General features: G+C 37.1%; 1 protein-coding gene across 3 annotated transcripts in view; it reads left to right on the plus strand.

Moving 5' to 3' along the window:
* Positions 1–9,819, plus strand: part of macrod2 (mono-ADP ribosylhydrolase 2) — a 617,779-nt gene extending 607,960 nt beyond the window's left edge. For all 3 annotated transcript variants that reach the window (XM_053502322.1, XM_053502324.1, XM_053502323.1), the window contains 3 exons: positions 2,907–2,957; positions 3,817–3,894; positions 8,084–9,819. In XM_053502322.1, the coding sequence (XP_053358297.1) occupies positions 2,907–2,957; positions 3,817–3,894; positions 8,084–8,121 (167 nt within the window). In that variant the 3' untranslated portion in view covers positions 8,122–9,819. The remainder of the gene's footprint in view (positions 1–2,906; positions 2,958–3,816; positions 3,895–8,083) is intronic.
* Positions 9,820–27,851: the final 18,032 nt, after the last annotated feature.

The following is a 27,851-nucleotide window of genomic DNA, read 5'->3' on the forward strand; positions in this document are numbered from 1 at the left end:
TATTCCAATTTCGAGCACATTTAAGATACAGCCGATCTCCAAGGAGGAGTCACCGGAGGAGGTTCTTTGGATAAGAGGAGCTTCCTAAGGAGTTCTGTTTATAAACGTTCCTAGAAAGGATACACAGGGTTCCCCAGACAAACAAACTGAAGTGTATAAGATAAGATAAGATGTACCTGTATTTGCCCCTCAGTGGGAAAACTAATGTTACAGAACCAAAGAAAAAAACGTGCAAATATAAAGTAGAGACAATTAAAAACCGTTTATAATATTTCTTTTTACGAAGTTTCAATATTTTACCCTTTATACACGCACCAAGCCCTGTCACAACTTTAAACACAGAACGGTTGAAACTTCCATGTACATTTAACATTTAAGTGCGTCTCCTGGCTGCCACAAAAATATCTTGTACTGTAATTAACAAAACTATTTATTTATTAACCAATTAAAAGATTGACAATCCTTTCTTTTGTTTTATTATGATACTTATGATTTTGTAAAAAATGGTGAAATGATTTTGAAAATGACAAAGTACACTAGGTTCACTTTCTTAGAAGTAAATCAAAGCTGTTTTTACAGAATCGGTGTTTTTGGTCTTAGCTTAATTAACCACTAACTACGATAAATATTTTTAAGTACTTTACCTAATTACATTCAAATCATGAAGCAAAAGACTCATACAAGCATTTTACTTTAATCAAGCCTTGATTAAAATTCGAAAGATTGATTTTTGCTTTTAAATACGCATCCAGACGAAGCAGTCCTGTATAATCCTCCACGGCAAAATGTGCAACGTTCCAATCTCAGTTGAAGCGCTGGCTCCTTTTGTATGCATCCACACCTCACACTTCGCTGTTTACTAACTGCCTGTTGTTGGATAGACGGCTAAGATCCTCCTACCGCTCTGAAATACCAACGCTCAGGGCTTTCCCGAAGTTCGTTTCAGATGCCTCTTAGAAGCGGCTCTGACAAAGCGTAAACAATTAAAAACCATTCCAAACCCTCAAGACTTTCAGGCTCCACTTTTGAAAGCTCTCTAGTTTGGCCACAAACTTTCCTTTTCTTGTTAACATAATATCATTTTTACTTCATTAGTCAGAGTTATTGCTGAAAGCCTTGAAGGTCCTAATGCTAATTTCATGCTCATGTTTCTTTGTATACGCCACATGCCGTCTCGCCAAATGATATGCCTCATGTTTTCATCTGAGCAGAAGCCAAATTAGAGACATAGCCAATTTGCTTCTATCGGAAGGCATACTGGTGCATCGTGAGCACGTAGGGCCACGGCATCGATTGAGATTCCAGACTCGTCCTGTTTTTCCCAGACATGGTTTGTTGTGTTTTTATCAGCTCTCCTTATTAGGAGCTGAAAATGACAGCGAAAAAAGATGGACCGAAAATGTGAAAGTCTATTCTATAGTATCCCTCGTAACATGTTCTTCATTTGGCAAACAAAGGATCTTATGGATCTGAGCAATCAGAACACACAACAAATTAAGAGAGAAGTTACAATTGTCACTTTTTTCAAGAGCAGAAAACTCTAATATAAAATACAACTCACTGTTTAATCAGCTGTAGCTAGGTCACAAGGTTGAGCTACAGTGGGCCAAAAAAGTATTTGGTGAGCCACCAATTGTGCAAGTTCTTCCACTTAAAAAGATGAGAGAGGCCTGTAATTTTCATCATGGGTATACCTCAACTATGAGAGACAAAATAAGAAAAAATAAAAATTACACATTGTCCTCTACTCATTACCTGTATTAATGGCATCTATTTGAGATGCCATTAATACAGGTCCTACCCCATGGGGTCAAAAAGATCACAAGAACTGTGAGCAAAAATCCCAGAACCACACGGAGGGACCTAGTGAATGACCTGCTGAGAGCTGGGACCAAAGTAACAAAGGCTACCATCAGTAACACACTGCGCCGCCAGGGACTCAAATGCTAGAGAGCATTTGGATCATCCAGAAGAGGATTGGGAGAATGTCATATGGTCAGATGAAACCAAAATAGAACATCGTGTTTGGAGGAGAAAGAATGCTGAGTTGCATCCAAAGAATACCATACCTACTGTGAAGCATGGGGGTGGAAACATCATGCTTGGGGGCTGTTTTTCTGCAAAGGGACCAGGACGACTGATCGTGAGATTTTGATTTAAAATCACCTTCCATCAGGGGCATTGAAGATGAAACGTGGCTGGGTTTTTTAGCATGATAATGATCCCAAACACACCACCTGGGCAACGAAGGAGTGGCTTCGTAAGAAGCATTTCAAGGTCCTGGAGTGGCCTAGCCAGTCTCCAGATCTTAACCCCATGGAAAATCTTTGGAGGGAGCTGAAAGTCCGTGTTGCCCAGCGACAGCCCCAAAACATCACTGCTCTAGAGGAGATCTGCAATACCAGCAACAACGTGTGAAAAACTTGTGAAGACTTACAGAAAACGTTTGACCTCTGCCATTGCCAACAAAGGGTTTATAACAAAGTATTGAGATGAAATTTTGTCATTGACCAAATACTTATTTTCCACCATAATTTGCTAATAAATTCTTTAAAAATGTGATTTTCTGGATTTTTTTATTTTATTTTCTCTCTCATAGTTGAGGTATATCTATGATGAAACTACAGGCCTCTCTCATCCTTTTAAGTGGGAGAACTTGCACAGTTGCTGGCTGACTAAATGCTTTTTTCGCCCCACTGTATCTGCATGAGATACATACATGTTCCTTGGAGTTTACACGTGTTTCTTCTACACAACATTTCCCTGGCTTTTTTTAGTTCATTCTAACAATTCAAATCATCGATTGCTATTTTTCATAATCAATAGCTTAAAATGGACAGCAAATCAACCGATCATCTGCTATAATGGATAATCATCTTATCAATATTTGTTATTGTGTGTTACAGGTGCTGAAAGCGAGGAGAAAAACACAACTTTGGATCTTAGCAAGCCTGAAGGTACGGACGGAGTGTGTGTGTCTATTTTCCTGAGGCTGTCTGAACGGTCATTACTTCTGCTCGTCACAAGCACCAAGACAGTTTTCACGTTTCAAGTGTTTTTTTTTGTTTTTGTTTTTGTTACCTTGAAAAGCTTGTTTGGCGTTTATACTGTATTGTTTCATTGTGTGTGTGTGTGTGTGTGTGTGTGCAGAAGGTGCTTAAGTGAAGTGTTTTCCTTTATTGCTTTCTTTTTTTCCTCTAAAATAGATGTATACAATGTTTTTTTATAATATAAATAATATATTAATATTACAATAACCTGGATGTTAATATAAAATTGAACATGAAACCTAAAGCAGCTAAACAAATTCAGGGTGCTGACGCTGCAGCGCGCTCAGCTCTTCCATGGAGATGATGTAAACTCTAGCTGCCCTCCTGTACATCGTGAACACACTTAATGGTCTATTAATCCTGTGTAAGGAGACAAACAGACAGCAGGAAAGCGAAAAGGTTTTTACTACCAGTGTCTTTTAAATGTGTATTTTGTCTATCCTTGTGAGAGTATACTGCATGCAGCGTTTGTGTTAGGATACAGAAAGGACATTAACGAAAGAAAACCATTGGGCTATTCTTCTTTCTTTTTATTATTATTTTAGTCTAAGTATATGTTAATTAAAAGTAATGGATAGAGTTGTGTGTGTTTTCGTTGCTCCAGGCACAGCCGGTGGCATCTTCGGTCTATTATTTTAAAGCAAAATCCCAATAGACAGCTTAAGTGGCCAGCTAGTTATTTTTTTAAACATTCAACTCCAGGGCAAATAGTGCAGCCTTAACTTTTTTCTTTTTTTTTTCGTCTCTCCTTCTTGTCTCTCATTAGATGAAATGAAACCGAATCAGGATGAAAGCCTTGCAGAAACAAACCAAGCAACTCAGACAGACAGCAGTCAGTCCAAAGGTAAAAATACATCATTTAAATAAATAAATACAATAAATAAATAAATAAATCCTTTTGGGAGTCTGGTGATGTACTGTACAGTAGGTGCTTGGGTTCATTTTTGAGTCCCTCATTCAAGATTATCGTGATTGCCTACGCAAAGTTTGAGCCACCGAGATTTACTTGAGTACTTGAGCATCCGCGTTGGCGTTTTTAATCGCGTTTTCTGACCACTTACTGTACCTTTAATCCCAAACCCATTATCCAAAAATCAAAAGAGGAAATGTAATTAAATTGAATCATGATTCATAATTATTCATCAGCGTACAGAATAACAGTTGATCCAGCCCATCTTATTACTCTCCCCCTTTTTTTTTTTTTTTTGTTCCTGCAACAGTTAATTAAACTTAAATAAATCAGGAGATACTAAAGTAAGACCAGGACGTTTTAGTATGCACAAGATGTAAGATGGTCTATCACACTGTTCTTAATGAACTATTTTGATGTAAAGAAAATTCAGCCATGGTTTGAAGGGTAAGCTGACCAAGCACTCATTTCCTATGCTTACAGATTATTTTAATTGAATTCATATTTTATCCATAAAAAAAAAAAATGTTCACTGCTTGAGATAAGCATTGCGTCCAATTAAGTTGCCTTGGAAAGTGTTTCAAAGAAAGCTGAGGGCACAAATTTATTGGATAATTTATAGTCATATGTATGTGTTTAAGATTGGCCACAAATGGCATTCCAAATTTATTTATTTTTAGTCCAAAACAAATTTCATCCTGGTATAATGTATAATATATAATATACAACAGTACCACTCTTTATATAGCACTTGCACCAAAAAAATGGTGAGTAAATAAATCATTTTCAATCTATGACCAGGTTTAAATGTAAGACATGAGAGGAACTAGTGTTCAGCTAAACAAAACTTTACCACTGCTTCCAGCGGCCGTCTTGATGTAATTACTGCGGTTTGTATTCGTAGGTTTGAAATCACCAAAAATGTATAACCTGGGACTCGGACTGTGCTCACACATTTCCCTTCCAGAAAATATATTACATTCAAAGTGCGAGTCTTTCATGCTGAAGCTCTGCCCGATGGATGGAGCACCGGTGATTAGATTAGGACAGAGCTGAGCAAGTCTAGTCCCTCAGGGCCAATTTAGCACATTCCCAATTCTATTACGTCTGATTCAATTCAGTAAATTAGTTTTTTTTTCTTTTTTTATTTATATATATGAAAGCCTTTTTTTTTTTTACAGGGGTTAGAGTAAGATTAGTTTTACAGGACTAGAACTTTTCACATCCTGATTTGGATACAGTAAAGAAGTCAAGGAGTTAGAGAAACATACAGCAGTGTGACGGAGGAGTGTGAAGAGGAAGATAATGTAATGTTATAACGTGGGGAAAAAACTGACATGGCTAGAGCATAAAGTTTACGCTATACATAAATACATCACACAGAACTAATTTCTAGATCAGTATAAGTAAAATAATTAGCAGGGTTTTGCGATGTGGCTTGAGATGATACGCAATCGCTTTTAAACTGATTAGTTTTTATAATGTGCATCAACTAATTATTTTTGGCCAAAGTAATTTTTCGACTAGTTATGTTGTAATTATTCATCACAGAAACAAGCTAGTTCCTGGTAATACTGGGGTTCTTTCAGATATAAAGAGTTGCTCCTTTGCAGGCCTCTCACGTTATCTTTGAGTGCTAACACTGGAGACTCCTTCCAAACAGGCTAAAAAAATATCTTACGCTCTGTGCACAAAGCAGTGCTTTAATATAAAGTTAGACAAAACTAACTGTGTACACAGATCCTAATATTCCACTAATAATCAGAATAATAATTCTCCAGTCAGAATAAAAATGAATCATGTAAACCGATCCGGATAAATATTAGCCAATTAAACACTGTTGATCAAAGTGTATATATATGGATATATATATATATATATATTTGTATGTTTGCCCCACAAGGTGACATTTCCCTTAAGAAAACCATTTCAGGGCCCATATTCACAAAGCCTTCTAAGCCTAATAGTTGCTCCCAGTGACGAAATTCTAAGAAAATTCTTAGAATTATGACACTTTCTTAGAATTTCCCCTTAAGTTTAGGACCAAATCTTAGTAAAGGTAAAAATTATTCACAAAACATCTTAGACCTAAAAAAAAAAACTCCTAAGGTAAAAATTGTTAATAGTAAAGAGGACTTTTCAGAGGCTTAAGAGTTTCTATAGCAGAGGACAAAATGGCAGAAAGAAGACATATTTTCCAAACACTGAACGTAAAGCTAAACACTGCTCTTCTGTCCAATTTGGTTTTCTTGTTCTTTTACTTCCTGGATTGTTGGCTACATACAGTACCATCCAAAAGTGCAACTTAAACAGAAAGTCCTGCCATCTTATAAATTTGTAAAATCTGAGCCATATTGCTCCCATCAGTCTAAAATGGATTACATGTAATAAAATCAGTATGGTAAATAAATGTAAGAACTTAACTGCGTGAAAATCAGTTGCTTCAAAAGTAGACACATTTTCAATGTTTGGCGGTTTTAATTGTTTTTAAGATATTAAGCCTATAACAGAAATTTTGCATAAGCAGCCTGTAGTCATGATTACGTATACAATTCCTCATATACAAACATCATGATTTCATTGTCTGTTCTATTATCGTATATTCTGTTTTCGCAAAAAAGCGCATTTCAAAACCTTTTCAGAGGTTATTATTTATCAAGCAATTACAGTCCTTGAATTGCTGCATGATCACTAGCAACAGGGTCAAACACACTAAGATAGAAGGTTTTTTTACTTTCCTTACTCAGACTTGCTCTGAGAAGTTTCCTAAATCACTTTTAGTTTAGAATGCCCAGCTAGGACTTTTAAGCTAAGATAGGAGCTCTCTAAAAGAATTCTAAGACAAAAAAATTAATCAAGAAGCATAACCTTCAAAAAAAAAAAAAAAAAAGTGATGCCAGATTGACACGTCTATTACTTTTATTTACTGGATGATAAAACAACAACAGTTGTTAAAAAACGAACCATTCTTATCCAAAGTGTGTCATCAATAAGCATTTCCCAATAGCAGAATCACGACCTACATGATCTCTAACTTCAGTTTAATTGTAATAACGAATGTCCCTCCGCCCCTCTTCCAGCCAGTTTAAGAAGCTAGACTGATCAGCAGAGCATGGAAACTCAATGTGCAGAAGCGGCACACGTTGTGTCTGGTTTAATAAATTGTATTCAAATGAGTTTAGTGTCCTCTCATTGAAGCGCCCACCATCACACAGCTGCTGACGGCAGGATCAGATTAACCTGTTGTTGGATTTCATCATGCTGCTGGAAAATCTGTCTTGGAATTCCTTTGTGCCTGTGTGTCAAGTAATAAGTGTTACATGAAAGCTTGTGTACCTTGATAATGATTACCATCGCAGCAGAGCCACGCTGTCATCATCCTTTAACATCCTGAGGTTAAGAAAAAGAGCTAAACCAATTACCACACATCGACTGAACTAAATCACTTGATTAACTATATTAAATTAGAGCAAAACTAGGTTTTGATTACGCTTAGCTGGGTGAACAGATTAATACACCATCGCTTGCACCAAAGATGTTTAATCATCACATATCATCTAAGTGATGATAAATCAAATCATATTGTACGGTAGCAGGGTTGGCAGATATCCCACCATTGCCTTGGTTATCTAAATTTGACTGTGTGGAAGCCTGAGGTTTTTACGCCATATAGTAATAAAGTAATAGCTAATAGTAAGGAACTTATTATGAGTTTATGGAGTTTGCATGTCCCCCCTTTGCTTGGGGGGGTTCCTCCGGGTACTCTGGTTTTCTCCCACAGTCATGCAGATTAGGCTAACTGGCGTTCCCAAAATGCCCCGTTGTGTATGAATGCGCGTGTGAATGTTAACCTGGGGTCCTACTGTATCATGGTTGTAAAGATGGGAATAAATACAATGATAATGGTCCCATGGATGGATGAAAAGAAGCGCCAAGATGTTCAAGGTGATCTTTTCATGCTTTTCATGCTGCTCATGCAGATTCGTTTATTAAAGTAATTAAAACAGTGTATTACTACAGCAATGTTAGAAATGCTTTTTTTTTTCATTGTGCTAATTAAATCCCTCCTTCCATAAGACTGCTCCTTTGTACTTTCTGACGTGTTTGCATTCTGTCGCCTCAGATGGTCCGAGTGATAAGGGTGAGCCGAGTAAGGAGTGAGAAGACAATCAGCCTCGTAGTTACGCGCACCGGCAAACTGTGCGAAGGTGAACATGATGCCACACGGTGGAGTCTCCTGAAACCCCCTCCCCCCTCCCCGTTCCTCGTTCCCCCGTTCCCCAGTGAGAGGATTCTGTCCACTTCCTCCTTCCCTTTTTCTTTTCTTCCTTTCCTGTCTTTTCCTTGTTTGGTTTGGAATTTAACAAAACACGTGAGATATATTAGAAGGGCACACGTGAACATATCAGAGAATCTAGAAGGGTTACGGGGTGATACTTTACCTCACCGTCTTGCTGCTTGATCATTTCCATTTTCCAGGTTTTCTGGTGTCGGATATGAACAGGTAAAATAGAGAAACAAAAAAATAATACTCTGGGTTGGATGGGATCTTAATTTATGCTTATATAAAGAATATATTCTCATTGATCGATGCTTTGCACAAGGTCTGCTCTAACACAGCACCTTTACATCAATTACAAATATGACTATTTGATTTCTTTTTCTTTTTCCTTTCATATCATGCTAATAAGTGACGTGTCAGTACAAATGTCCATGTCTGCATATGGCCATATGTACGAATATGCAAGCCAGTGATGAAATGAAACACTTGGCATTAATACACAGTAAGTGCTTAGTGAAGTGAGAAAATAAGAGATGCATTTAAGTGCTTGGGTTCCACATGCAATTAATAGAAATTGAATAAAGCAGATATATGAACTATACAGTAAGTTATGTTAAATAATTATACACATATATTTAAAAATACACATTAAATAATATGCAAAATAATACAAATTTACTAATCCTATATATTCTATAGGTGTGGATAGTTTAAATTGAATGTTGAGTAGAAAGGAGACTTCACGGAAAAGTTTTTCTTGATTTTTGTTTTCTATCCATACTTGCCTGAGTCAAACCAGGGTGGTTTCAATTACATACCGATACTACACTATATCTCTATTTGTGATATTTTTTTTTTGTTTAAAATGACGTTAAAATTATGTTGTGGGTCCGTACAGTAACAAAGCACTACACATCATCTCTCACAGAGGTTCACATTTTTTTTGTTTGTTTTTTTTGGTGGTGTTGATTTTTTTCCCCTCTCCTTGCATTGTGCTTCAGAAACCATGCTCAACCTGTTTTACACCCTTTTTATGATTCTTAAAGTTTCTTCTAATCCTTCTCATTGATGCATCAACACTGATGATTTGTTGTTTGTTAACAGATGAACGTTTCTCATTTATTACCCTAATGCACGCAATCAGGTTTCCTTTGTGGCTTTTTTTTTTCTTCAATTATTATTAATTCTTTCTTTTTTAATCTTTCAATATTTTCATTAAACTTTGTGTGCTCCAGATAAATCAAGCCTTATATGACAGGACAGATACGATGTGATCATGATACCAGTGCAACATGCAGATATGATGCTTGGAATGAATATGAATATATATATACACATAAAAACTGATAAGTGATACATATATGATAAATAAATATTAAAAATAGTAAAAAAAATAATCTGTTTTCTTTGGGTTTAAGGTGAAATGTCAAAAAAATATATTTCTTTGGTTTTGTTGGAAGGTTTGATCGATTACTTGAAGTGGTGCCATAATTACATCAGATGACTTTATGCCTTCATAAATCGATGTTTGCTTTGCTTTACAACTACGAAATAAAGTTGAAAAACGATTCTTTCCATGAATGAGTAGTGTTTTTAATCTAGAGTTCGGTGCACGGAACATCTAGTTTGAATCTTAATTTTTATTTGTATTGCATTTTAACCACCAAAACTCCCTTCTAATAATGAGCAAGCTGAGGGCAAAACGGTGAGGACAAACACGAGAGACAAAACCTGGAGAGTCAGGAAACCTTGTTAGTGACCAAGATGTCATGTAAACTTAGCGTCTGCATTTTTACATAATATGTTTAAGCCGAAGTGCATGACAAAGTTCAGGTCAGAAGTTGCATTAATATTGGGTATGATCTTTTATCATTTATCAAGTGGAAAAAATGACATAACCGTGTGAATAAATGAACGTGAAGCCAAGTGACTAATTAGCTGTTCCAGTCATTTGCATTTTTGTCTACATGTACAGACATACATGTGATGATAACTGTTTTCAGTTTGCTGGTCAATCTCACTGATTATTATTAATCACTTATTGCAGTAAAATTCACACACCTACATCAATAATTCTACTGTCAATAGCATTTTTTTTTTTCAACTTAGCTTGAGGACATGAGATCCTGAGCCGTAACATGATACCTATTTAAACATTTATATTTATATTAAATTTATATTACATATATATATATATATATATATATACACAGTGGTGTGAAAAACTATTTGCCCCCTTCCTGATTTCTTATTCTTTTGCATGTTTGTCACACAAAATGTTTCTGATCATCAAACACATTTAACTATTAGTCAAAGATAACACAAGTAAACACAAAATGAAGTTTTTAAATGATGGTTTTTATTATTTAGGGAGAAAAAAAATCCAAACCTACATAGCCCTGTGTGAAAAAGTAATTGCCCCCTGAAACTTATAACTGGTTGGGCCACCCTTAGCAGCAATAACTGCAATCAAGCATTTGCGATAACTTGCAACGAGTCTTTTACATCGCTCTGGAGGAATTTTGGCCCACTCATCTTTGCAGAATTGTTGTAATTCAGCTTTATTTGAGGGTTTTCTAGCATGAACCGCCTTTTTAAGGTCATGCCACAACATCCCAATAGGATTCAGGTCAGGACTTTGACTAGGCCACTCCAAAGTCTTCATTTTGTTTTTCTTCAGCCATTCAGAGGTGGATTTGCTGGTGTGTTTTGGGTCATTGTCCTGCTGCAGCACCCAAGATCGCTTCAGCTTGAGTTGACGACCAGATGGCCGGACATTCTCCTTCAGGATTTTTTGTTAGACAGTAGAATTCATGGTTCCATCTATCACAGCAAGCCTTCCAGGTCCTGAAGCAGCAAAACAACCCCTGACCATCACACTACCACCACCATATTTTACTGTTGGTATGATGTTCTTTTTCTAAAATGCTGTGTTACTTTTACGCCAGATTTAACGGGACACGCACCTTCCAAAAAGTTCAACTTTTGTCTCGTCGGTCCACAAAGTATTTTCCCAAAAGTCTTGGCAATCATTGAGATGTTTTTTAGCAAAATTGAGACGAGCCTTAATGTTCTTTTTGCTTAAAAGTGGTTTGCGCCTTGGAAATCTGCCATGCAGGCCGTTTTTGCCCAGTCTCTTTCTCATGGTGGAGTCGTGAACACTGACCTTAATTGAGGCAAGTGAGGCCTGCAGTTCTTTAGATGTTGTCCTGGGGTCTTTTGTGGCCTCTCGGATGAGTTGTCTCTGCGCTCTTGGGGTAATTTTGGTCGGCCGGCCACTCCTGGAAAGGTTCACCACTGTTCCATGTTTTTGCCATTTGTGGATAATGGCTCTCACTGTGGTTTGCTGGAGTCCCAAAGCTTTAGAAATGGCTTTATAACCTTTACCAGACTGATAGATCTCAATTACTTTTGTTCTCATTTGTTCCTGAATTTCTTTGGATCTTGGCATGATGTCTGGCTTTTGAGGTGCTTTTGGTCTACTTCTCTGTGTCAGGTAGCTCCTATTTAAGTGATTTCTTGATTGAAACAGGTGTGGCAGTAATCAGGCCTGGGGGTGACTACAGAAATTGAACTCAGGGTTGATAAACCACAGTTAAGTTATTTTTTAACAAGGCCATGTAGATTTGGATTTTTTTTTTCTCCCTTAATAACGTAAACCTTCCTTTAAAAACTGCATTTTGTGTTCAGTTATGTTATCTTTGACTAATAGTTAACGGTTTTTGATGAGCAATAACAGTTAAGTGTGACAAACATGCAAAAGAATAAGAAATCAGGAAGGGGGCAAATAATTTTTCACACCACTGTATATATATTTATATATATATAAAGTACTTAAATTTGTATATTGTCTACTGTGTCTGTTCTGTACTTGTCTCAGTATAACTTTCCTGAACCGAAATACACTATGTATATGGACAAACCCTTATCCTCAGCGAAGGGCAATCTTAAATCTTCAGCATACCAAGGCATTTTGGATAATGCTATGCTTCCAACTTTGTGGCAACAGTTTGGGGAAGACCCATTTCCTATTCTACTTGACTATACTCCAGTGCACAAGGTAAGAACTATCAAGAGATGGTTTGATGAGTTTGGTGTGAAAGAACTTCACTGGAACTTGACTTGGAGTCCTGACCTCAACCCTATCGAGCACCTTTGGGATTGAAACGAAGATTGTGAGAAATACGTATGTCCACAAAGTGTATGTTTCTCCCTTCCCTTAGAAAAAGTATCTTAAAAAGTTTTTTTTTTTATAATAATAATAATAATAATACAATCACGATCACAACAAAATCACTTTTTCTCCTAACAATCTACTTATGAGGAAAACAATACAGCAAAATACATTCCTTATGCTTTTATCACCAACATCCACATCAACTGGGGTAAGGATCATTTGCAGTTTTCATTTTTAAACCTACATTTCATCATTACGGCCAGACTTGTACATGCAATTCAACTGGGCAGCTTGGGACAAAAGAAGATCTATCAATTAATTTGAAATATACTGTATATGAACAAATACGTAAGGGAAAAACTGCCACCAATTTAATTATTTCATTGAAACGGGTGTTTTGATTTTCTAACTGTATGTTGTTCATATTTGACTTGTGCTTATTGGAAACGACAGACATTGCAACACTAGGCATGAAAAAGAAAAAAATTTTACCCTGCATGTTATTGAGGTGGCTTTAAATAAACAAATAAGACAACTTTTAAACGTTTGTTTTATATTGCAGAATTTGACTTAGGTTCATCATGACAATTAATCTGTGGGCCATGTCGCTGTATAGTAAATTGTGCTGTGTATTTGGCATAGTGTCTGTTTCTACTCCGGGTCAAAAGCAACTCAGCAAACTAATGTACGACTAAATGTTTGAATTGTGACACAAACAAGCACTCTTCAGTCACATCACGACACTCCTGATTAGAAGTTAGTAGAAGGTTATGTTCAAATGAACTCTCTTGGCTGTAAGCAACCGTTGCTGAAATGTGGCAACAAGGAAACATGTAAAGTTTCATTTTCCAACCACACAGTTTTAGTTTATCTGCATAGGAAGTACGACGTGCAAGCCACTCTAGCCGACTACTTTACAAAATAATTAGCTGAATTTTTCACTTGGAAACAATTAGAAAACATCATTAGCATAAAAGCTTAAAACATTCACTGCCCAAGAAGCAAAAAAAGTAATCAAAAATAATTATATGTGCTTGGCTGGCTATGATTTTACCATGTCCCATATCATCATGATTTGTATTGTTTATAATGGTTCAGTATGTACAGAATGGTCGAGAGTATATGATAATGAGCGTTTTCTCTGGCCTACGAGTTGTACGATACTTAGCAGAATACCGTATATGACAACTCTTAATCTGGACAATTTCACGCTCACTGAATCTCTTTTGTGTTGTGGTTGCTTTGTTAAAACTGCAGTCGTAACCACTGTCTATTCTGCCATAGTAATGTTTTTTTTCCTCTAATGCGCACATTCTTAAAAATACCTTGTTCTTCTTTGTAGTCTTTTCTTGTGGCAATTAATTATAACTTCAAGCTTTAAGGTTTCTAATCTGTGGGTGCCATGCATATACACATTCCCACACTTACTCACACCTACGGGTAAATTAAGGGCTGCTAATCCACCTGCCTTCAGGTTTTAGATGGAAACCAAATAACCTATAAGGGAAACCACACAGCTAGGACCTCGAGCTCAGATCCAGACTGAGAACCCCAGACCTATACGGCAGAAAAACTAGCCACTATCCATTTCTACACAAATTTTGAAGTGGCCACTGAATTATATATGTATCGTACACGCCACAGTGATTGGCAGCCTACATGAAAAATGTATATACACTGCCCGTGCAGAAGTTGCACACACTAATATTTCATTGAACTGCCTTTGGCTTTGATTACGGTGGTGGCATCATTTTAAATAACTAATGCGGTGTCACAACATTTATTTACATCTAGAGTCGCATTAATTTCTCTCCAAGATCTTGTATTGATGATGGGAGAGTCGGACCGCTGCATAAAGTCTTCTCCAGGACATCCCAAAAGATTCTCAGTGGTTAAGGTCTGGACTCTGTGGTGGCTAAGCCATGTGTGAAAATGTTCTCTCATGCTCCCTGAACTGCTCTTTCACTATTTAAGCCTGCTGAAATATGCCTGTGCCATCAGGGAATTAAAACTCCATTGATTGGAGAAAAAAAAAATGCTCACTCAGTACATACAGTTCGTCAGCTGACCACATTTTTTGAACCTAGAACTGACCAACAGAAGCAACCCCAGATCATAACTTTTCCTCCCCAGGCACCATAATAAGTGCACTTCATTTGCCTCTCTCTTCTGTCCCTGAGGCACCCATCACTCTGGACACCACATGACCTGTCTCCAAAGTCCATTATCCCTAGCACACTGAATCTTTAAACCTGATTTTTCCCACTGATAAGTTGTTTTCTTAAGGCGACACAACTGTTTAGTCCCAGTTCCTTGAGTTCTCTTTGCATTGTGTATGTAGAAATGTTCTTACTTCCACTGTGAAACATAGTCGCCACTTCTAATGTTGTTTTTTATGATTTGATTTTACAAGTCTTTATGTACAGTAAACTCCCATTACTTGTAGTCAACATGTTTCTCCAACCACATTTCTTCCTCAAAGATGATGGTTCATCACGCTACTTTTAGTAGGTTAAGCAATCTCCTTAGTTGTTTTGTTTTTTTTGCTTGATACAGGCCAATAACATTGACCCTTCTTATACAGACAAACATCTTTTCCATGACTGACATGGTTCAAGAAATTAAAAGCTATTCACTGCATCAGTTTAGGTTAAATAACTTGTTGCCAGCTGAACAATATTAACCACTGCAGTGATTATCCAGCGCAAGATTTATAACTGATTGCTTAGTTAATTCCAGGTGGCCAGACACTGTATATCAAAAAAAAAAAAAAAAAAAAAATGTGATGGGAGATGACCAAAAAAACAGGAGTTTGACCAAAAAAACCTGAAACCCATGTGCAATTTTTTAAGACTCAACTGTCATATCTAAAACTGTCAATCATCTCAAAAACCATGTCTCTAATAAAGCATATTTATCCTTCAATTAAAAACAACTAAACTGAAAACTAAGTTCATTGTCTCAGCAAATAATTGATGGAGATGTTTAATTGTTTAAATTGAATATTTGGCTTGTTCTACAGTTGCTAACATGGGATGGGCTCAAAGACCTTTCTGCTTTAAATGACATGAACAACTCTGATTTATATTGTGACACTGAATCCTGTTAAGGGGTGTGATAAAATAGTCACCAATGAACAGTCAGTTCTCAAAATTGATGTGTTGAAAGCAGAAAAAATGGGCAATCATAAAGATGTATGTAGTTTTAATGGCTAGACGACAGGGTCATGGGCGAGCGAGGCTTACTGAACAAACACCGTCTGCCCGTCTGGTCTGATCCCACTAAAAAAGTGTAGACCACAGACTGGTCAGAGTGCTCTTGCTGTCCCCTTTCCACCACCAAAAGCACCTACTGTACACTGAGCATGTGAGCAACAGAACAGGACCCTGGAGAAATGGAAGGAAGTGGCATCTCTTACATGGGGAGGAGATGGCACCAGGATGCACTATGGGAAGAAGGCAAGCTGGTGGAGAAGCCTCAGGTTCACGTGGTTATTACTTTGACACATATCACTTACTGAAACATTGCTGCTAAGCCAAATACACCCCTTGACGGAAACCGTATTCCCTAAAGTCTTTCAGTACTATAATGAACCTTAACACACTGCAAAAAAAAAGCACATGACAAGGTGTTGATCTGACCTTGACATTCCCCAGAGATCAATCTACCCAAGCATCTGTGGGATGTACTGCACAAACAACTTTAATCCATGGAGGCTGTAACCTACAACTAATGGATCAGCTGCTAACGTCTTGGTGCCAAATACCACAGCCTACCTTCTTGAACAGTCCATGCTTTGAGGGGTCAGGCCTGTTTTGGTGGCACAAAGGGCACGCAACTTTTTATCAGGTTGTTTATAAATGTTTCGAGGAATCAGTGCATGTTTTTAGGGAAAAGAATGAATTAAAATAAATTTTAATGTCTCTTTTATATATGTATGTATTTATTTATTTATTTTCTTATTTATCATTTTTTTTATTTTTATTACTTTATTTTATTACTAATATTAGTGATTACACTTCTAAATATTGACCACTCATTGAGTTATCTTATTCAATTTAATTTTATATTATATTTATTCTTGCAGCCCTTAATTGTCTACAGATTGTATTATTATTATTATTATTATTATTATTATTATTATTATTATTATTAAAGTAACATTTCAGCTTTATGTTCTACCAAGTCTTAAATTAAGAGTATTAAAAAACGGAAAGGCAAGTGTCATGAATGTACTGTGTAGTAGATTTCCAAATATAGCAAATGTATAATATTAGGCAAAACAAGATTAAAGAAATCTCACACAGGCTTATCTATGATGTCCTTCATCTCCTATGTCTCTTATCTTCTTGCTCCATCAACTTTTCTTTTTCAGCATATTTTCAGGATTTGGAGCTAGTCATTGACTCACAGTAAAGGTCAGCACCCAATGTGTTTCAAAGTCATTTTTAGACAGAGGTCTGACTTCCATCAAACCAGAGTTTCAGCACTGTGCGATTCAAGCCCACGCACGCTCTACAGTAATGCGTCGCTACGCTGCAGGTCTGGTGTGAAAAAGTGGAGAAGCAGGTACTACTGGCCCTTTTATATAATTATATTTTGCAAGTTTGCACAGGCTGAATGAAACGAGGCAGCAGGCCTGGAGTTGCCATATTCTAGTATTCCTAGACCTTAGGACAAGACTGTAGATACAGTACACTCTGTTGTAAATCTTTCTTCCTGGCCATAAATACTGCAGTTTCATCAGATGCAAGAAAACTGACACCCAAGAGCCGGGGTCTAATGAAAGAAATTTATCTCTCTGCATACAGCGGGGCAAAAAAGTATTTAGTCAGCCAGCAACTGTGCTCCCACCTAAAAAGATGAGAGAGGCCTGTAGTTTTATCATAGGTATACCTCAACTATGAGAGAGAAAATAAGGGGAAAAAAATACACATTGTAGGATTTAAAAAAAATGTATTTGCAAATTATGGTGGAAAATAAGTATTTGGTCAATAACAACATTTCATCTCAATACTTTGTTATAAACCCTTTGTGGGCAATGACAGAGGTCAAACGTGTCTTCACAACCTTCTTCACACCTTCTAATTCCTGATTTTTATTTCTTTCTACACTATAAAACAATACTGAAGACGTTTTAAATATGCTATTATCTCCTTTGTACAGCTGATATTGAGAGGTGTCTACTACCTATGATATGTAAAGGCTTCATAACGGCTCTAATCCGAGGTGCTGTTTGTAAATTGGTGATTTCTGAGGCTAGTAACCCTTAATGAACTTTTGGTCTTGCATTCCTGGGAAGGTCTTCATGAGAGCCAGTCTCATCATGGTGCTTGATGGGTTTTACAAACACACTTGACACAAAAAACACAAAATCTCCTTTAATAGGCGGTACAGTGGATTAGTGGTTAGCACTGTGGCCTCACAACTCCAGGGTCCGGGAGACCACAGTTCCCACCTCAAGGTCCATGTGCATGGAGTTTGCATGCTCTCCCTGTGCTTGGTGGGTTTCCTCCGGGTACTCTGGTTTCCTCCCACAGTTCAAAAACATGTAGATTGTGTGTGCCCTGTTTTGGATTGACACCCCGTCCAGGGTGTACCCCGCCTCATTCCCTAATTCTCCATTATTGTTTTAGAATGTAGAAGATAAATACATAAAAAAAACATAAAAACATTCATTTAGCAGGGGTGTCCAAACTATTGATTGGTACTGTACACGTCTTGTTTTAGAAATAGTGTGTAAGGGGTGAGTTAGAAACTTGGCAAACTCTAGAATCAATGCTCTTAATGTTTATATTCCAGTAAAACAGGAATTTGGTGGAATAAAAAGATAAACTTTATAATATGTAAATATAAAGATGCTATTATTCTGCATTTTGTTCATAAGTATTCCCAGGAGTTTCGCAGCATGAGTGTTATCAACCCAATAAATAGCATTTCTCATGCCGTTTTTCGGTCACTCTTAGCAAGTGTGTGTGTGTGTGTGTGTGTGTGTGGTGTTTGTGTGGCACTAGGAGAGGAATCGATTGCCTTCACACTCGAGTGCTCTCTCGCTCTCTTCATTTTTACTCGTTCTCTCAATCTCAAGCCACTTCTTCCCTCTTTTCCAATCATCCCCTCTCCCCTCTTCAGCCTGTTCTGCTCTTCCATTTCCTCAGTCTGGCCTCTCTGCTCATCTGTATAGAATGAAAATGCCTTTGATGAAAAATGAAACAACGCTTTAGTGGATTAATGCTGGCAAAGGCCATAAATGCTTTAAAAAAAAAAAAAGGCAAAATATCCTCCGAGCGTAAATTCAGTTATGTGTCGTTTTGCTAGCGTTTGTTTTTTATTTATACTGTCTCTTCAAGCAGGCAGATGTCTACAGGGCATGAGCACAATCCCATTTATAAGAGCGAGGATGAGAGAGAGAGAGAGAGAGAGAGTGAATGAAGTGAAATGTAGTGCACTATTGCCCCCTTCTGATCATGTTGGAACCAGTACAAAGTTCATTCTCACCCTGAATACACTGGACACTGGATACACTAGATAATTATTAATTAACTTGTCATATACTTTTTTATCAGGTTGTAGTTATATGTTGTCTCATGTCCACTAGAACTGTGTTTGTCGATTCAGTTAATACAATTAATGGATTCACACTTTAAAATGATTTAGTTAGAAATGATAAATGATCCCAAATTTAAAAAATTCCTTAAAAATATACTTCAGCTTTGGCATAAAATATATATATATTTTTTTTTTACAAATACTCACTTTTTATAAGAGTATCACAATATTTTAAGTTTATGGAGAGGTTGGTGTGTTACCTCCACCTGCTGGACTGGAAGAAAAAAAAAGATGATCATTTTTGTATGAGACGTGAGCGTTAATCAACAGCAGAAGTACAAAGCATCGCTATGTTTATTGGATGCAACAACAAAATAATTCTGCTAATTGGGTGTCTTAGCTTTCGTTAATTTTTGTTGTATGTACTGTGGTACCTTGGTCCAGAAGGAACGTTGTTTCGTTTTATTGTGTACTGAACTGTATGTGATGATAAATGACAATAAAGGTCTACTCGACTTGACTTAAGTAGTTTTTAATATCTCAAAACCTGTAACAAATATAAGTGCTACTGAGCTGAATCAAATTAAAAATTTGTATTGAGTCGACCTATTATTCACAGCTCTAGCTTCCACAAGCCTAGTTATCCTAAGTTACAGTATATACAGTAGCATTAGCCTCTCTGTTGAAAACAAAAACAAATGCAGCTGTGATGTTACTTAGAAACCAAAATGACTTCAGTTTCGCAACGCTTCACTTAAGCAACAGATTTCCTAAATAACATCAATGGTTTAATTATTATGATTATGATTATGAATAATAATAATAATAATAATAATGATAAAAGACATGTTTTAACGTATAAACCTACACTACAGTATATGGACAAAACTATTTGGCCAAACCTGCAATGACATTGTATCCAAATACACATACTTCCCTCTCTTGGTGCCTCTTTCATAACTATAACTCTTCTTAGACGGATCGTCCGCAAGATTTTGAAATGTGTTTCTGTGGGAATTCGTGCATATTCGTTCTGTAGAGCGTTTATGAGGTGAGACACTGATGTTGGACGAGAAAGCCTGGCTCACGATCTCTGATCCAGTTCATCCCAAAGTGCTCGATAGGGTTAGGAGCTCTGCAGTTCTTCCACACAGAACTCATCAAAACATGCCTTTATAGTCCTTGCTTTGTGCACTGGGGTACAGTCATGTTGGAATAGATAAGGGTCTTCACCCAACTGCTGCCACAAAGCTGGAAACATTGTCCAGGATGTCTTGGTATGCTGAAGCATTAAGATTGACCTTCACGGGGATTGTAACACCTGAATTCAATAATTAACATTTTGGCCAAATACTGTATGTTTTGCCTTGTAGTGATGAATTTGGATATTAGAAGGTTAATTGACACCTTCTGTCCAATCATAATTCATTAGTGTTTTTAAAGATGTATGAATAATATTCATATTTTGAAATTATGATGTAGTTGTTTGACTTTCTCGCCCATCCCTAACCGCAATCTGAACTGATTTTCCTCCAGCACTTTTTCCCACTGACTCCCAAAGGAGTCTGTTTTTTCTATATAAAATTATCAGCCAGATTTCTTCACTTCCTGCTCTTCAGTGACGCACTGTGCGATGTCCAGCCTCATAAATTGACAGTCCGGCAGCTGCTCCTTCTACCAAACACAGCTCACAGCTATCAGATCATGCTTCGGTTTCACAGTCCTGCTGCCGAATCCAACACTTCCCGTTCACTTTAAATAGAGTGCTATCAAGTGTTCATAAACTTCATACTATCATACTTCCATTGATTCCCTCTGCGGACAAAGAGAAAACAGTTTAAGCGACAAGAAAAGAGAACAAATGAGGAGCTAATGTTCAAAATCTAAAGTAAGGAAAAGATCATAATTGCGATTGAATTCATAATTATGACTGAATCTTTTTTGCGATCATGTTTTTTTCAACATCAACGCATCATCATCATCATCATGCCCAATCGTCCATGATCTATGAAAATGAACCAACTTTGAAGAACTGAGGACCAAACACAGGTCTCTGATTTGTCAGTCTTACTATGTGGACTTTGGTTCTGTCATCATAAGAGACTTGCTCCATCATGTGGTCACTTCATAAAATTTCAGCAGAGATGTTTTGCAAACTTTAGTACTTTGACTGTTTTCATTTTGTTTAAAATGAATTTGAACTGTTTGCCTCAATCTCAAGAGATAAATCTCTGCTTTTTTATGCAGTCTTCTTATTCATTCATTCATTAATTCATCCTCCATACCGCTTTATCCTCTATTCAGAGTCGCAGGGGGCCCCGGAGCCACACTATGGACAATTTGGGCACGCCAATTAACCAACCTGCATGTCTTGGGACTGAAAGAGGAAACCAGGGTACCTTGAGAAAACCCAACAAAGCACGGGGGAAACATGCTCCTTGCACACAGACCTGAGGAATAAATCGAACCCGGACCTTGGAGGTACAAGGCAACAGTGCTAATCACTCAGCCACTGTGCCGCCAACGTCTTCTCATTCATAATAAAGATCTGAATCCAACTACTGAACTCTGTCATATAATAATTATGTAAAGATTTTCTTTTTCAAGGCAAGGTGCAGGATATGGAGAAGAACATTGTACAAGTATGTGATGTGTCTAGGGTTATGCTTCTCATAACTAGCCTCTGGTAGCATGTTATGACAGGACAGACAGGGACAGCAACCTGGACATCACCAACAAGCCGATCTGGGCACATGAGCAGGTACCCTGTCAGGTCCACCAACCATATGTGTATTAACTTTGGATGACTCGGTCAGTTCTGTCACTTCCCCTGATATATGCGTACAGACAGAGCATTTTTTTTTTTTTTTTTTGGTTGCTCATTGTTCTTTTCTATAAACATTGCCAAAGATAGTGGCTGTATGTGGTATTTGACAGTGAAAGTGGCAATATTGTGGGGATATATTTTTATCTCATAACTGATGTTGGCCTGCATGCACACACTGTGGATCTCTGTGTCCAAGTATAATACAGATACACAATACAAAGCTAAAACTGAAAAAAAAAAGAATCATTACGCGTCCAGATAACAGTTGTCACTGATGCTATAATGCCCAAAACTGTCACTTATTTAGATTTTGTTGCAGCTTTCAGGTATAAAAATGTCATATTTGTTCATTTTCATCCCAAAAAATTGGTAGCCTCAATATAATATCACTCACTCACTCATCTTCTACTGTGTACCGCTTTATTCTGTATTCAGGGTGGAGGGGACCTGGAGCCTATCCCAGGAGGCAGGGTACACACTCATTCACACACTACAGGCATTTGGGAACGCCAATTAGCCTAACCTGCATATCTTTGGACTGTGGGAGGAAACCGGAGTACCCGGAGAAAACCCACCAAACACGGGGAGAACATGCAAACTCCATGCACACAGAGACGGGAATCGAACCTGGCCGGGAATCGAACCTGGACCCTGGAGGTGCAAGGTGACAGTGCTAACCACTACACCACCTGGTATATAATATATACTTGTCTAATGTTTGCTAACTCAAACACACAGTACCAGTCCAAGTTTGGACACAAGTTTGGATTTATTTTCTACAGTATACAGCAATACTTAATTTCTATTCAAAACTATAAAATAACACATATGGCTTTAGGTAATTAAGTTAAGACTACAGCAACAGCCTGTTGTTATTTTAAGACATGAAGGTCAGCTCTCTCTTGCAAAAAGTGTTTGTCAAGTGCATTTGCAAAACCCATCAAGCACCATGATGAAACTGGCTCTCATGAAGACCATCCCACGAAAGCAAGACCAAAACCTCAGAAATGAACAAACAGCACCTCCTATTAAAGGCGTCCTGAAGACTTTACAGAGCATAAGTAGCAGATACATCTCAACATCAGCTGTTCACAGAAGATTGTTGCATATGTTGAACGCTGTCAGTGCTTTACTGTCGAAATAAATAAAAATCAGGAAAGACCATGAAATTAGAAGATGTGTCCAAACTTGTGACTGGTACTGTACTTTAATGTGTTTATTTCACATTAAAGTATCCTCTATTACCCTTGACAGAAAGCAAGGTTGCCGCTGTCAAGCGTAAAATCAAGTCTAGGTAAGCAAAGAAGGCTTTGGGGATTTTAATGCAATACACTATTTTTTGGGAAATTCACTGAATATTTCATCATGCTCTGGTAGCTGTCCGTTCCGTGTGTGTGTGTTGAAAAATAACCTGGTGCTCATACATAGGCTCATACTAGGCTCCCTAGTAGTAAAAAAGGAATAAACTGCACTGCGACCCGAGTGTTTCTTTGGCTGTTGGTTCAAACGTCAACAATCTTTCTTGAAAATGTCTATCCATTGTTTTAATGTGAAACAGAGGAAAAGTGAGCAGGGCTCCCAGAGAGGATCGGTTAATATGGACATCTGAGCTGTCAATCATTCCAGATTCATACTCTGATTGGTTGCCCTTTTTTTCAGGTCTAAATTGTTATATTTGTCAGCACCACCAAAAAGTGTCTTTATATCCATGCATTATCAGCATCTACAGTCTCAAGACACTCACGCACCAAATGCTCTAACGGCCTTTTTTACTTTTGACCCTTAGTTGCTTAAAAAGACGAAATTAAGGGCTATTTTGTGTTCAGACAGAACTACAGTAGAATTCACTTTCAGCTGGAGAGAATGACTGCTTAAACCTCTAGTGCTAAACAGAGATGGTCTCTCTCTCTCTCTCTCTCTCTCTCTCCATTCTGACCTACTTATCACCTTCTTGACGGTGACTATAACCAACATAAACATGGAATATTTCTGTTCACACGCTGTCCTGACGCCTGACACCAAACCACCCTAAGCTGATGGAAACATGTACACGAAACAATCCTTAAAGTAGATTGACCTTATTTCAAATGTCAATAAGTATACAGTAAGGTCTAACACAATACAGTAAAAATGGAAGTGACTCCTGACATTTGCAAACATTTACACAAACAAGTCTGAACCTTATTTAATAGCATTACAGCAGACTAGTTTCCTCAGAGTTAGCATGAAGTTCAGCGTCTCTCAGAGAGGCGATATGACCCTTGTGTGTTCAGTCTAAAAGGAAGTAACGAAAAAATGATATTAAAAAATCATTTGTATTCAGGGAAAAAAAAAACCTATGCAAAACGACTATGCTGCCACGTGACCAACAGGGGGCGCTGGAGCTCAGTGTAAACACTGAAATTTAATATGACAATGTGGCTCAATATATACAGTACCTTCAAATCTCAGATATTTAGGGATGGTTTTTAGTCAATAAACATTTTTAAAACATTATACAATTCATAAATCCTCGATATATTGTCTAGTTTTAATTTTAATTAAGTATTATTTAACATTATTTAACTACCTTTATGTGTATTTTATTGCAATATCACTCAACATATGACAAACACTGACATCAATCTTTAAATGTCAAAAAGAATGTTTTGTTTATTTTTTAATCCATGTTATTTCTCTGCCAAATAGGGTCTAAAAAATGATATATGTATATTGCATCCTTTTACTTTTTTTCTCCTCACTTGTACTTTAAGACAGTTGATTTGAACTAACTTTACGCTTGTTATATATATGTTGAACAGAGTAGCTCTGATAGTTTACCACCCTGATGACACACTAAGATTGTTAGATAATATTAAGAGGCAGTACGATCAAGAATACCTGCACTAGCACGTGGGGTTGGTTAAACCATCTGTAGGGAAGAAAAAAAAACCTGTTCAAAAGTCCTGAGCCACCATTCATTTCTATATAACACAGCAGACTCTGGGGGAAAAAAAATCAGCTTTAATTTTTCCTAAACTGCTTTTGACAAATTTTAACAATCCAGTAATCCTAAAGCAAATCAGACACAACACTACATAAAAAAAAAAACAGGAATTATAAAATTTAACAATTTGTTGTTGATGTTGCTGCTGTTGTCATGATTACACTTGGGGCCAACATATGGTTTACCATACTGTATGTCTTTATAGTCCCGCCTTTGTCCACAAGGGTGTTGTCATGTTAAGTCCTTGTATACAGTAAATATGTATTACATAATTCTTCTGCTTTGAACTTTTCTGCATTGTCTCGTGGTACAACCTGGAATTAAAATCCAGTAAAGATTTTATGTTTTTTATTTTATTGTTATGGAAATGACAGTTTAAAAAAATACATTTGTAGGTTGCATAAGTATTCATCTCCAGGGTCAATACTACTTTAAACCACCTCGGGCTGCATTTAATTTTACATTTACATTTAGCTGCAAGTCATTTGGGAATATGTCTCTATCGTCTGATCACATCTGGATTCTGATGTTTTTACCTATTCTAGACATGTGGTTCAGTTCAGGAGCAGTTCATGAGTTTTTGAAGTCAAATTCATAGTTTTGATTCCTTCAGTCTCAGAAGTTTCTCATGTCAGCTTTTTCTGTCTTTTATTTTGTTTAATATGATTTCTCTCAAGGAGTTGTTAGAGAAACATATGTTTCAAATGTTCTACCTAAACGAAACACAAGGCCTGAAGGTCTTTTGGCAGCAACCTTTTATTTATACCATTTCAGGTGGCCAAGAATCCGTTTCTTCACACGTCTCAATTTTTTAGGAAGCTTCAGACAGAGCACAGGATCAGACATGATAGGCATCCATTTAGTAATTAGGCATTCTGGAGAAGAGAAGGTTAAATGCCATGATTCATAATACATAATTAAAAATTATGTTTTTAAAAAAGTGAGCATATAGCAATATAAACAAATTGAGAAGTCAGACTCTTTATTTTTTTTCCACAAATTTTATAAGCAGCATGAGCTGTGTATCATATCAGTATATGGGGTGTTAGCTATTCTCTTGCATCACTTCTTAGAATTAGAAGAAAGCCCCATTACAATGAGGAAAACATCCAGATGACAGCTGACACAGTTGACAGAATTAATAAAAGTTTCAAACTGCAATGGAGTGTTAATGTCATATAAAAAAAAAGGTTTTCTTAATCGCAGTGTCAATCATTTATTGTCATTTTTTTTGTTATAACATGATGTTTTTCTTGTTATATTATAATGTTATGGGAGGGCCTTGGATGAAAATGAGCTATCAGGTATAATCTGGCACAAGACATCTTCTTGTTTGTTGTGCATGACACCTAATAAATAAACTTTATAAAATTAATAATGTTTATCGTGCGAACATGTTGTTTTCTCATTATAACAAGATCTTTTATCGTTATAGTGTGGGGGTTTTTTTCTACCCGATAGCCAGCACAGATATAATAACATTATAATCACTGTGTTGTATGTTGGGTTAACTACTACAACTAGGAATACTATTACAAAATCCACTAAACACCAAAGGTTTGTAGACCTATGACCATGACTCTTATACATCCAAGATACATACAGTTCATACAAGATCATTGGTCAGATCAGGCACTAATGTTGGGTCAAGCAGTCTGGGGTGCAAGGTCAGCTGGAATAACTCTTCTTCTCATAAGCTCTAAACCGGATTTAGGCCAGGTTTCTGGGCAGTTCATTTGAGTTGCTCCACACCAACCTCCAAAATGTAGCTTTTTTTGTGCACAGGATCATTGGGATGCTAGAACAGGTTTTTGCTTCTTAGCTCTAGTGAAGGATGTTACGACCCTGTCTAGGCTCAGGCTGCAACAGGGAAAAAAGGAGAAAAAAAAGTGATAGATAAATAAATAAAAAGGGGTTGAGAGCAAAGTGAACTTGCAATTTCTTGAAAGTGATCGCAAGCTTCGGAAAATGACAAGGCTAAAATAATAAACAGAAATTCACTCTACCTAATCCGAAAATAAAATACGTAAAGCTACCCCAATAAAAAAGATAAAACAACAAAAAGACAACATACTACGCTTACTCCCTAGCTAAACAGAGTGGAAATAAAAAAAAAAGGTCATAACATGTGAATTGTCATACACAGGAAATCTATCAGAATACAAATAATAAAAAGAATAAAGTGAAGGGATGGTCTGGGGAAGTGTAGGCAGAAAGGGTTTAAATGGTCGTCCCCATGTCCTCATTTCAACCAATTACAACACAGAAGGCGGGAACAATGAGTATAGAGTGAGTGATCATCCAGTAGATCATTGGAACCTGGAACTGGCACACTGAATAGGCTGGACCTAAAAATAAAGGAAGTGACACACCCATCGCACCACCGGCAGAGGCAGCGTTCTTGGGTTTCTATTAGACTTGCTTATTAAATGTTTACTGTGAAACCTTGAAAGCTGGCTTTTAAATAATTTTATCTCTAATCTAATCTGCTCTGTAAGTGTAAAATTTAGGAACAAAAAGAACAAATAGACAAACTATCATGTACACTGCTTGGCCAAAAAAAAAAAAAAATGTTGCTATTTTAAACACAGTAAGCGGCAAAAAGTCGCCCACGGTCACCCACGGTCAAATTATTGAGCTGCATCAAACAAAGAAAACAATTAAGGAGATGTGAAATTACTGGAACTGGGTTAAGAACTCTTCAACATTTAATTATCAAAAACCAGGAAGGATAGTGCTGAACCCCCAAATCTGTTGAATAAATGTGAGCAGGTTAAAAATTATAAATAGAGATCACTTAAACGCTGGGTAAAGCTGCATGGTAAAAAATCAACAGTAAAAAACATAGGTACTGTATGTTTAATAGTTAATAGTTAATGTTTAATTCAGCAAGAATGAAAGGAAAGGTGGACAGGACAGTGGTGAGACCAGCAATGCTCTACGGCTTAGAGACCGTGGCACTGAAGAAAAGACAGGAGACAGAGTTGGAGGTAGCAGAGCTGAAGATGTTAAGGTTCTCTTCGGGAGTGACAAGGATGGATAGGATCAAGAATGAGTTTATCAGAGGGAC

Source organism: Clarias gariepinus, chromosome 8, assembly GCF_024256425.1.
Source record: "Clarias gariepinus isolate MV-2021 ecotype Netherlands chromosome 8, CGAR_prim_01v2, whole genome shotgun sequence".
Lineage (NCBI taxonomy): Eukaryota > Metazoa > Chordata > Actinopteri > Siluriformes > Clariidae > Clarias > Clarias gariepinus.